Raw genomic sequence first — 12,036 nt, 5'->3', positions numbered from 1 at the left:
TCTGTGATCCGAAGTTACACCCCCTCAGGACCACCATCTCTCACTCCTGGATCATCCACTCCAGTTATTCCGAGCTGTTCCACCCCAGGTCTCAGTCCCAAACCCTCCCCGGTTCATTCTGCTCAGGTTCAGGCTGCCATGGCTGCAGCTGGAATCCTGAACAGACACCCAGGGGGTAGTAACAGTGGCAGTAACAGCCCAGTGCCCTCTGCTTTCAAGGGCACCTCTCGCTCTGGCACACCATCTGTTAGTTCTCTGGTGGTGCCAGGCCCTGCGCAGGCTGCTCTGGCACGTTCCTTTGGTCTGTCGCACCCTTCAGGTTCTCCTCAAGTCTCGCTCCCTAGTCCTGTTGCTATACCCGGCCTCCAAGCTCTGTCCTCCAGCCCAGCACCCTCTCATTATCCTGGCCTGTCGCCCTTTTCTTCCCTTTCTTCCTCTCTTCCTCCTTCCACCATCTCAGCATCCATGCCGGCAATGCCTCCCACCAGCAACATTTCTACCCATCCACCAAACTCCATCTACCAAGGCCTAGCTCCCAACGCTGCCCCCGGTGGAGCCTCCCCTTTCGGTCTGGGCCTCACCTCTGCCCCCTCTATATTCCCAGGCCTTCCGCCTGGCCCTAGCCCCGCTGGCTTCCCGGGATTGGGGGTTTCAGGAGGGCACGGCGCTGGGAGCCCTGTGTTGTCTTCGTTCATGGGACTGCCAGGGGCCACTCCATCTTCAGTAGCACCAGTGGCACCACTGCAAGCGGTAGCCGCCGCAGCAGCAGCCGCGGCTGGAGTTCCATCATCGTCGCCTGTTTTACCGGGCTTTGCGTCTGCCTTCAGCTCCAACTTTCAGCCTGGGTAAGCGAGCTTTGAACTTTTAACTGCAAGTATGGAGAAGTCAAATCGTAAAGGATGGCTACAGGTTAATTAGAACATGTGACATTGATTTCCACTTCGTTTACAGTGCCATCTTAAATGAAGTCCATTGATTTTCCACTTTGGATTTTATGTGCTAAGTTGAAACACTACAAAGTGCAAAGTCCACTTGTATTCCTACTTGGGAGTGTCAGACTTAGACTATGGTTTCTGTTGTCTCTACGAGATGATTATTGTCCACCGTATATTTAGCTTGCTAACAAACAAGTGTTATGAGTGCAAGCCTCACCTTTTGATCAACTTTTCTTGCGCTCAAGATGCAGGTGGTGCCCTTCCTAAATAGACATAAAGTATTCACTCTCCTTAATATATTTGTATATTCATTATTAGTATAAACATACACAATGATATACAGACACCACGCACACCAGAATAATTCTAGACATGTGTTTTTAGACATTTTGGGAAATACACTTATTTGCTTTGTAGTGGAGAATAACAGGCGAGCAGTAACTTCTTGGAGTTTTTGCAGACGAATTACCTCCCATTAATTAATTTTTATTTTTACCTGTTGTGTTTTTATGGATTAAACAAACTAAAACATTTGTCAAAGCCAGGCGAGCTGTTTCCTGCTGTTGTACACTCTTTATGTTAAGCTAAGCGAACTGGAAGATATGAGAGTGATATCAATCTTTTCTTACTCTCCATTGCACATATTTCCCAAAATGCTGAGAAAGATTTAAAAAAAAAAAAAAAAAGTCATATCATTAAGAGTCTTATAAGTCACTGGAAATACTGCATGGTCTTACAGGAAAGAGAAACTATGATATTGCTGGAAATGAATGCATGATCAAAGTCATATTTAATAACACTAAAATTAAAAATGAGATCTTAAAGAGCTTTGTCATAAACTAAAGTGGACCCAGTGGATACAAACTGATGCAGAATAGTATAATTTTGTGATTAAATTGAAGTTTTTCTGTGTGTCACAGGTTGAGCAGTGGACTCCAGCCTCCAGGAAGCAGCGGGTTCCCCGGCTTGTTATCCTTCCCCGGGGTACCGGGCTTCTCTCCCTCTGCCTCCTCTGCTGCCCTTGGTGGCCTCCATAACCAGGCCATGCAGTCTGCCCTACTGCAGGTAGACACACACACACACGCACACACAGTAAAAGTATTTGAATGTCAGTTTGATAAAGCCTCGCTGCTACAAAACTCTTCTTCTTTGTCTTCTTCCAGGCTCATCCCACATCTGGTTTGGAGAGTTTCCCTCCGCAGCCCAACAGCTTCACCAACTACCCTCCAGGCCCAGGAAACCCCTTCCCCCTCCAACCAGGCCTGCACCCACAGTTGGGTTGGCAGTGAAACCCACAACACACGTTGAAACACAGAGTACACTTACATGATGACCCCTGTCACACACCCTGCCCTACCCCTCAGTATCTGACGTGTTTTATTTTTTTGACCTTGAACCCTGAGAATCACATGGCAGATTGAAAAGTTTCTGTAATGTGTGTCACAGCTTATGTCTTATATTCTTTATAGTTGTAAATATCAGTTGTCAAAGCTGTTAGATTTTACAAGTAGACTGTGACTGGTTTTAATGTTAGCTGGACTTGGCTGGTTTTAATCAAGCTTGTCAACATTTATTAGTGAATAATGAATTCTAGTAAAAGATGTACATGACATGTAATGAATTGACAGTATCCTCATGTAATATTTCATGTCCGGTGCCAGTGCAAAGGACATGCCTATGATACTGATTGACTGTCCTGAATTAAATATTGTATTATGACACGAAATGTTTAGGTGAATTGGGCGCGGTCGTATTTTGAAGCGGGCACTCTATGAGTATTTTGAATCCTTGTGCTGTGTCAAGGGTGGGATTATTGTACACAACAACATGCATTTCCATCCATGTTTGTGTTATTTTCAGTTAGGACACGCTTGTGGCTGTCGGCAGTTTACATTTTTCTGTTTACAAAGTTATTTTTGAAAGATGTCACCCTGCTAGTGCTGTTATTACAGTATTTGACCAAACATACTGTATGCAGATGTTGCTGAGAACAACCTGAAGCATTTTTTCATTGATGTGCGGACTTGAGATGTAAAATGTCTTCTTCAGTGATGCTTTTCAACATAGTGAAAACTGTAATTTTACTTCCTTTTACTGTACACCTCAGTACACTCAGAGACAGTTACTTTATTGTTTGAGAGTATAGACACATTGTTACATTGTGTCGTCGTCTGTTTTGCTCTTTTTTTGTATTTGTGTTTTATTATCTTGTCAGTAAACTGCTGGTTGCTGTAACTGTTGCTGTGTCTCTTTTCCGTGTCATGCTATGGCTATGAGGAAAAAGCCGCTTAAATAAAGTGACTTGTGGTGGCCAAAATAATGGAAACGCAGCATGGAAAAGAACTTCAGTGCCGCTTACTCACAATTACAAAGACAGCTGTATGTGCAGATCCTATAGTTGAAGTGCAGCTGTTATTTGCTTTGAAAGAGTTGTACGTTACAATCGTCACCTATATACTGTATGTTTTATTCAGTCTGATAAATTACAAGTTCTGTAGGTAAAAGAAAGCTAAATATGTGGTAGAGATTATCATGGTACATATACACAGTACTTCATTTTATCAGCAAAGAAAAGGTTAAAAAGTAAAAGTTTATAGTCGGAGAATGAATCAATAAGTATGTTGTTCGAAAAAAAGATGCCTTTCCAGTGGAGAAGACGTTATAAAGTGCTCTCTACGTTGCCCTTTCTGTGCGCTGGTGCCCTATTTATTTTTTCTGCCCCCGCCCCTCAAACATCCTGAGTCTGCCATTATTGTGAATGCTCTGATAAATAAATGTAAATAATTAATGCTCAGTTTGTAAGGACAGTTTGAGTTGAGATAACTGCTAGCCCCCAGGCGTTTATTTATCACGAGCACCAGTCATATTGCACAACACACAGGTAATGCTATCTTACATGTGGCAATTAGTCACAAGACATCCAACACCTGACCTTGTTATCTCACAGGAACAATTTCCATTTCTCCATTTTTCCATTGTAGTTAAACTTTGATCACTATTTTCTGTTTAACCAAACTGGTTCTATTAGCATCTGCAACATGAGAAAAAGAAGGTGACTTGTTGCTTTATGTAACACAATGTAAACAAAAATTGCTTTTCTTGGAAAATGGGAAAAAGGGTACTTCAAAAACCAGAGGCTGATCGTAATTAGATCATGAAAAGGGCAATTATTAAAAGTAATGATAATAATATATAATATATTTATATTTTTTTGTTTGGAGTGCCTGGATTGCCTCTTGTTTTTGAAAGATCTGCAACATACTGAACATTTTTTTGATTGAGCTTATGAAAAAAAAAGTCAGGCACATTTTATCTGACTGTATATCGTTTTCTTCTTATTTCAGCAGCAGAATATGACATTTTTTCCCCCAAATGATTTCACTGTTATTTCATCCATTACCCTGCTATTTATCATAATGGAAACCAGTGTTAATGTTCCCATTATTGTTACATAAATGACATTTGTGTTCCTGCAACAGTAGTAGGAACAAAACAGTTAAATTTTCCCTTCCTGTTCTTTTGTTCTTTCTCTGGTCTGGGACCTATTCGAATGTCTATTTTTTCTCATCACTTTTATTAGATAACCATTTTAGGTTATAAATAAACGGAACCCAGTCAAATGAGCTCATTTTAAGTAATCCACAGTTGTCGACTTCAAATAGTTCCTCATTGTAGTAGGAAGTAAAATAAGGGGAAGTAATTCATAACATTCTGCATTCCTTCCTCATAAGAAATACCATCAGTAAATAATGTCCTGTATTGATGTAGTACTGGTAAGAGACCCTATGAGGAAATCTCTCTGCTGTCGATGCACTGTGAAAAAATAAAACATACATTTAACATCTCGAATTCTATATATTACTGGTATTTTTCCGGTGACGTGTTCGCATCATGACAGTTGTACTTTGATGATGATCTGATCAATAATCAACTCAGAGTTAGAGCCACACCTACACCGTTCTTCTATCAGCATTACAGCTTTAAAAGGCTGGGTGACTCCCTCCTCATTAGATCCACTTCAACAAACGCTCTCAAACCACTTCCCCTCTCACTTTGAACAAGCGTATGGAAATGGAGGACCAAATGGAAAGCCAGAAGAGAAGAGGAATGCAAAGCAAAGAAGATTTAATATGTAAGACAAACCACATTCACACTGTCTTTACTGTCTTTTCTTCAGAGCTTTATTTTTATATGTACTGGTGGTGTTAAAAAAGTTAAATATTAACAAGAAGTCTGGTGCTATTTACAATAACAGGATTTGGTGTAAGGCTAATATCAACAGTGTTGTTTACTCTTCCCTGAGCCAGGAACTCAACATCCTGAATGTACAGTCATTATATAGTTGCGTGAGCAGGAGTGTGTTATGTATGCTGTACACTAAGGAGCTCACCTGTGCAGGTGGAGAGCAGCCGCAGAGGCTTAGGGCAAAGTGTAAGTCCATCGTCATAGAGACAGAAATCACATGTCACTGACATTCGAGTCCCAAAAGCATGTGACTGTGAATGTTTGTGTTCGTCTCCCTTCATTTGTGTGCATCTGGATTCCTGTTCTGTGAAGTCAGGTGAACAGGGAACTGTCATGTTACACATTTGGGTTTGGTGTGTGTGTGAAAGTTCCTCAATTTGGTTGCTGATAAGTCCTTGTTTTCATATCAGAGGTTTGTGCTGCGTAATCTTTTTCAAGGTCTTCGTTATGGCCAACCTGTTTGACAGGATTGTGTTACATGGACGACTGTGTTCACTTTATTTGCAAAAGCTTTTAATTAGGTTTTTGTTGGTGACACAGGACCAATCAATTTAAAAGGAGCACTATGTTGTTTTGGGGGAGAAATTCAAACAGAATTTTAATATTTTATTAATGAGGTAACAATACAAACTCAGAGATATTTATCTTTTCCATAACTGAATAAACAAGCTGTTCTCAAAGGAAAATAAGGTCCCCAGAACACTGTTTGAAGCTGGAAAGGTGGCAGGGTCCGCCACATATAAACAAAGTAAAACAGTATGAAGCTGTGTTGTCCTTTCAGGTCAGTTTGTTTATTCAGTCATGAAAATGTTTGTTATTTGTTTGTTTATTTAGTTTGTTGGTTTTTAGTCAATGAAGATCATTCTCTTGTGCTTAAAATGTCTTCCCCAAAACTACATAGTGCACCTTTAAACGTGAATTTCCTGAACAGATTTGTGTTTTTGGTCCAAATTTCTTCGAAAGCCTGAGACAGGTTTAAAACCTATTTGATTTATGAGTATTAACTACAGTGTTATCTATTATTATGTCATGACAATTCTCATAAACTATTAGCCAACAAACACATGACCTTTCCCAATGACTGTCACAGATCACGAGGAACAGTGGAAGTGAATTTTACAAGGTTCTCTAATGCGCAATAATACTTCTTTACAGTTTGATGCAACAATGAAATGTCCTTTGGGTCAGCAACAGGAAGCCTCATTTCCTGTGGTTTCACTTAGACAGATAGAATATTTTGTATTTATGATACTAAGACCAAGAAAATTCGAACCAAAGCCAGACCACAGAGTTGAGGCTTTTTCGAATTAAAAATTAAAATATAAATATCGTTCTCTGACAGCGAGGGTGCTCAATGTTGTGGCCTCTCTTGCGAAACACATGTAGATAAAGGCTGAAATGCAGTCATCAGAGCGGGAAACTATGACACGGTGTCACACGGGGACCCATCCCTCGCTAAATGACTTTCTTTTATTGCCAAAGGGGCACTCAGGAGATCATGTTGCATGAGTAAACATTTTGCTGTTTGCACTGTGTGTGAATTGCTCTGTGTGTAATCTGAGTTTCTAAAGATTCAAACTGGAAAACATAAGCACAATCCATGAAGGACATATAAATAATGCTCTGTTCCAATTCAAAAAAGAATATTAATTACCATTGTTAATAGAAGACATGTATTTATCCAAGGCGATTAAAATGAGCAGGTGTGCTCTGCGGTTGAGTTACATCAGGGCCAAAATACATCACCTCCACTTCCAAAGGGATCAGAAGTAATTTCAGACTGGTTTATGTGATCCTCACATCCTTTCCATGCTTTCCTCTCTACTTGAGCTACAGTATGTCAAACACACTCAAACACACATCGTTGTCTCTTTCTATCTCCAGCTGAACGGACAGGGTCGTTGGGATGCATTGGTTGGTTCATAGTCATAGTCTCTGGCTTCTTCACCGTTGTCCTCTTCCCCATCACCATCTGGTTTTGTGTGAAGGTGAGTGACCTCAGGAAATCAGCACAGCGGGTAGAAGAGCAGAAACCACCATTTCCTTTGTTGCGCATTTGAATGTGAATTGAGCTTGTGCTGTGCTCTACCTGCAGATTGTTCAGGAGTATGAGCGCGCCGTCATCTTCAGACTGGGTCGCATTACAGACAGGAAGGCCAAAGGACCAGGTAGACACACTGAGAATTGGGGAAATCATTTGTGGTTAAACAAAAAAAAAGGGTCATTTCAAATTAATTCTGTTTTCTAGTGGAAATTCATGCTTTTTTACCTGTTTGTCCACAGGCATTTTCTTTGTTTTACCATGCACTGACAACTGCACGAAAGTTGATCTGCGAACAGTTTCATTTGACATCCCACCACAAGAGGTAGAACAACATGAAACTGCAGCATCATAAAATAATTACAGGTAATATTTGTGGACGCGCACAAAAAACTGTCATGTATTTCTACCCTAGATCCTGACCAAGGACTCAGTTACAGTTAGTGTGGACGGAGTGGTGTACTTCCGCGTCAGCAACCCCATCGCCTCTGTGGCCAACGTGTCTAATGCTGATTTCTCCACCCGGCTGCTGGCTCAAACCACCCTCAGAAATGTCCTGGGGACCAAGAACCTGGCTGAGCTCCTGTCTGACCGTGAGGGCATCGCTCACAGCATGCAGGTACAGAATACAGATCGATAGAATTTCTTTTCAGATTATTACTATTGACTGGAATTTTATTTATTTTTTTGGTATAGATTAATCAGTGTAAGCTACAGGTGTAATTTCTTCCTCTTTCTGTCTTTTCCAGTCCAACCTGGATGAGGCCACAGACGACTGGGGCATCAAGGTGGAGCGTGTGGAGATTAAAGATGTGAAGCTGCCACATCAGCTGCAGAGAGCCATGGCTGCTGAAGCAGAGGCTGCAAGAGAGGCCAGAGCCAAGGTCAGGACATGTGACACGACATATACAGTGTTAAAGTTCCCATATAATAGAAAGTGAGATTCCCATATCTTTGTTGATGATAAAGCAGGTCTATTTGCTCTATAAATACTGTGAAAGAAGCAACACACTCAAGCCACGGATCAACGACCATAGCCAGTATTCAGAAACTGCCCTTTCTGTAAGGTTGTGATGTCACAACTATACAGTCACCAACCTCAGCCACGCCCCCTGCACGGCTGTGGTTCCAAAACACTGTCAGAGCTGACGCTGAAACACAGTGGGCGATGCCCGCTCAGGCCTGTAGGAGCTGACCAATGAGAGCAGAGTGTACTTTTCGGGAGGCCTTAAAGAGACAGGCACTAAAACAGAGCATTCAGACAGAGGGTGAATAGAATTGTAATGGACAGCATGAGAAAAATAATATGTTTTTGAACATTAAAGCATGTAAATATTTTCCAGTACACATCCAAATAAAAATAAAATAAGATAATATGGGACCTTTAATTCACAATAATTTGCTAAAAAGCACATTTATTTTTAGGCTAGTTACAATGTGCTAGTCTAATCTCTCTTGATCTACAGGTTATTGCAGCAGAGGGTGAGATGAATGCCTCCCGTGCCCTGAAGGAGGCGTCCCTCGTGATCGCAGAGTCTCCCTCAGCCCTGCAGCTTCGCTACCTGCAGACCCTCAACACCATCGCAGCAGAGAAGAACTCCACCATCATCTTCCCCCTGCCCATGGATGTCCTGTCTCACTTCATGCGGAAGTGATTCATCAGCGACACTTTAGTTTGCTCATCCTCTGAAGTGATATAAAACGGAGGCAGGTGGGGTTGGGGTACATTTCTGTGGCACCTTGTGATATAAACAGCTACGTGCAAGATAATGCTTTATTACTGTATGGCTGATATTCTATTTTTTTATACTGATCACAGAAACACCTTTGTGGTTTATGTAGTCAAGCTGTGATCAGCCCGGGCCTGCTGACGGGGCCGGGGTACATTTCTGTGGCTCCTTGTGAAATAAACAGCCATGTCCAAGATAATGCTTGATTGTTGTATGGCTGACCTTTAATCTTTTAGACTAATCATAGAAACACCTTTGTGGTTTATTTAGTCAAGCTGTGATCAGGCCAGGCCTGCAAATGGATGAAATTCAAAGTGGTCCTTAGAGTTTACATGTCTTTGAAACTCAGATTATACGTTGCTAAAATTATGTAATAGATATCGTGTCATTCATATTATATGATGTAATGTTGATTGGTTCATGATTTGATACAATAAATGTAAAATATTTAAAATGTGGAATTGTTGAAGTTTTCATTTACAGCTTACAAAGTTTCTGTTGTTGTTGTGATATTATATCACAGAACAGTTTTCTTAAAACCCTCTGAGCTTCACATCTCATTTTATCAATGAGAAGGCCCTGTTGCAAAAGGGCTTAAGAAATCAAGCATTTTTTTCCGTCTACTAAAAGGTTTTAAAAATGAAAGAATCTATAAACAAATAAGGTGAAAACTGTTATATAAGTTTTAGGTTTTGTAGTATTTTTTGTTTGGTGGTCTGCTTTTTTGTTGAACTTTGAACCTCACAGAGTTGTTTCTAGAAAAAGAAAGAGAGAAAGACAACAAACTCTAAATCTGGTAGTTTTGTCCAAGTATACTTTGATGCTTGTAGTCAAGACCGAGCCTGAAAATCTACAGTTTTCTGTCACCAGGGAGAATCGCTTGTATACAGGATACATGTTGCAGCATGCAGATAAACACACTTGAACTCTTGGACATCACGTGACTTTTCTTGAATATTTTTAATACTGTGTTCTCCCTCAAAAAGTACAAATAATAGCATCAACATACCGTGTATACATTACATGTTGACCTATCTCATTCCTCGTCCGCTAGGCCTCCTACGCTACAGTTACATTTCGACCATCACAGATGCAGAGAGGTAAAAGAAAGAGAAAGGGAGAGCGAGAAACAGCAAAGACAGGAAAAAACATGCTTCTATCACTTTGTCGGTGCACTAAGACACAACTCATGTTGTAAATGTATTTACATTCAAACATACAATCAGTGCCAGAACAAACTAATTCAGTAAACTTCGTCTCTGGACCAAATCAATAAGGGGTAATTGTATAGCTTACCTCCACAAATTGAAATTCTAGTGCTGAAAGTTGACAAGCCATGGAAATATTTTGCTACAGCAGCATTTAAAAATTAACATGGACGCTTCAATCCCTAATGAATTATATAGACTACCCATGTTTGTTGTGGGGAGGCTCAACCAAGTGCTACATATTAAATGGCTGCTACATAGTGATCAGACGAGAGGTCCTTCTATATTAAACAAAATCACATGAATGACTCGTATAAAATGCAGTCATTACATTTTTGACATTCAGCGTATAGTGAGACACAGATGTCCACAGGACACATTGAAGGGTCATTACAATACCAGTTCATTGTTTAGAAATCAAAGTCCATTCAAAAAGTGAATTATCAATTCAATATGAAATTTACGCTGTCGTTTGTAAACAGTAGTCTTTGTTGCATTTTTGTAGGCTGTATTTTTTTGCACCTGAAGTGACCTTTAGGAGGACCCTGAAGAACGACGCAGGTGAACCGTAATCCTAAACGTTTGATAACACAGTGACTCTCTGACGGGCAAATTCTTACAACGCGATCGTTGTGCAAAGACATTCTCAAAATCGCCAGTGTGTAGGTACAAAATAAGTGAGAATTGAGAGACGCGTCTCAAATCCTATGCTGCACTTGACATTCTTTTGTTTAAGAGCATTCAACCCTGTATCGTATCGTACAAAAAAATCTTGATGAAAGAATCTTTTTTTTTGTTTTTTTTGTCACTTTTTAACAACCATCAAAAGTGCTGGTATCGCAGTTAAGGATCCACTTAAAAGTATTTGACTGAAAAAACTGGCAACCCAGAAACGCCCTTGTTTACATGCTGGTTAAAGGTTAACTTAATAGAAAAAGTGACCAGGGGCACTGCAAGGAATGTCAAAGCCTTGATGCTGCCCCCCCACACCCCCCCATGCATCTACATAACTTTAACAAAATTACATTAGCGACTAACCCTAAATCCTGCTCCTATTAGCCAACGTAAACTTACCCTCATCCCTTCTCACTGTCCTCATTTATTTACAGCAGTTTTAGCTTTGTTTGTTAAGATATGAGTAATTCACTGAGACTAAACTGTATAATACTGTAGTGTTCTACATTGTTCAAAGCCGGATGAAAGACCCTGAGGGTAAGTTATAGAGTACAGAGCAGGAGGCATTTATGACATACTGTATGCTATAAAATAATTCTCATTTTTATATACCAAAGGATGGTTTCTCTGTCGTATTTTATAGAAGTGGAAAATTATCTCGGGCAAGTGTATAATGCTCTGTAGAGAAGCTATACAAAATGAAAATTGACAATATTTCTAAGCTAAATTTAGAAAATAATTCCCTGAACGATATATTCTTGCGCGCTGAGAATTCAGCGTAGCTCGCAAAAGTTTGAACGCAACACTCGCAAGATAAAAAGTGTCATTCTGATAAACAAACCCGAAGCATCAGAAGAGGTTATGAAAAGGTTAACACAGGCTGACACTGGGTTACGCTAATCTCTGTAACACTAGTCACAAAGAGGTAAACAGAGTTAACCTGTACTTTTTTTTAAAAGGTGCAGTATGTAAGAACTGGCCACCTGTTTGTTCATACCCAAAACAAATAGAAAGCAGCATATCACCAGAGTAACACTGCTGCTAACTGTACAGGAGCTCTGAACCAGGAAGGGCCGGGGCAAGCTGGTTAGCATGCCACTTTCAGTAGATATCTGAAACTCGATACATAGACATCATGACACCAAAACCATTATTTTTTCACATTCTGTCGATCATTTTAGTTAAGTTTTCCACTAAAACCT

General features: G+C 40.3%; 2 protein-coding genes across 3 annotated transcripts in view; both read left to right on the top strand.

The window, feature by feature from the left end:
* Nucleotides 1-3,175, top strand: part of proser1 (proline and serine rich 1) — a 9,326-nt gene extending 6,151 nt beyond the window's left edge. The window contains exons 10-12 of one of the 2 annotated variants that reach the window (XM_073480034.1): nt 1-845; nt 1,856-2,000; nt 2,099-3,175. The exon at nt 1-845 is cut by the window's left edge and continues 488 nt beyond it. In XM_073480034.1, the coding sequence (XP_073336135.1) occupies nt 1-845; nt 1,856-2,000; nt 2,099-2,224 (1,116 nt within the window). In that variant the 3' untranslated portion in view covers nt 2,225-3,175. The remainder of the gene's footprint in view (nt 846-1,855; nt 2,001-2,098) is intronic. The other variant, XM_073480035.1, reaches the window with a different exon arrangement.
* Nucleotides 3,176-4,950: 1,775 nt separating this feature from the next.
* On the top strand, nt 4,951-9,412 carry stoml3b (stomatin (EPB72)-like 3b). Its single transcript, XM_073479296.1, has 7 exons — nt 4,951-5,067; nt 7,065-7,168; nt 7,276-7,348; nt 7,464-7,546; nt 7,637-7,840; nt 7,971-8,105; nt 8,688-9,412. Exons 1-7 carry the CDS (start codon nt 5,001-5,003, stop codon nt 8,874-8,876), a joined length of 855 nt encoding a protein of 284 aa, XP_073335397.1. The 5' UTR covers nt 4,951-5,000; the 3' UTR covers nt 8,877-9,412.
* The last annotated feature ends 2,624 nt before the right edge of the window (nt 9,413-12,036 follow it).

This window comes from Pagrus major, chromosome 13 (genome assembly GCF_040436345.1).
Source record: "Pagrus major chromosome 13, Pma_NU_1.0".
NCBI lineage: Eukaryota > Metazoa > Chordata > Actinopteri > Spariformes > Sparidae > Pagrus > Pagrus major.
This window is presented reverse-complemented; position numbering and strand designations above follow the sequence as displayed.

Excerpts from the sequence above, each read along its gene's own strand:
- stoml3b (XM_073479296.1), top strand. The coding sequence starts at position 5,001 with ATGGAAATGGAGGACCAAATGGAAAGCCAGAAGAGAAGAGGAATGCAA. Across the intron at positions 7,169-7,275 it reads CCATCTGGTTTTGTGTGAAG|ATTGTTCAGGAGTATGAGCG; the intron begins GTGAGTGACCTC and ends CTCTACCTGCAG. Across the intron at positions 8,106-8,687 it reads CAAGAGAGGCCAGAGCCAAG|GTTATTGCAGCAGAGGGTGA; the intron begins GTCAGGACATGT and ends CTTGATCTACAG.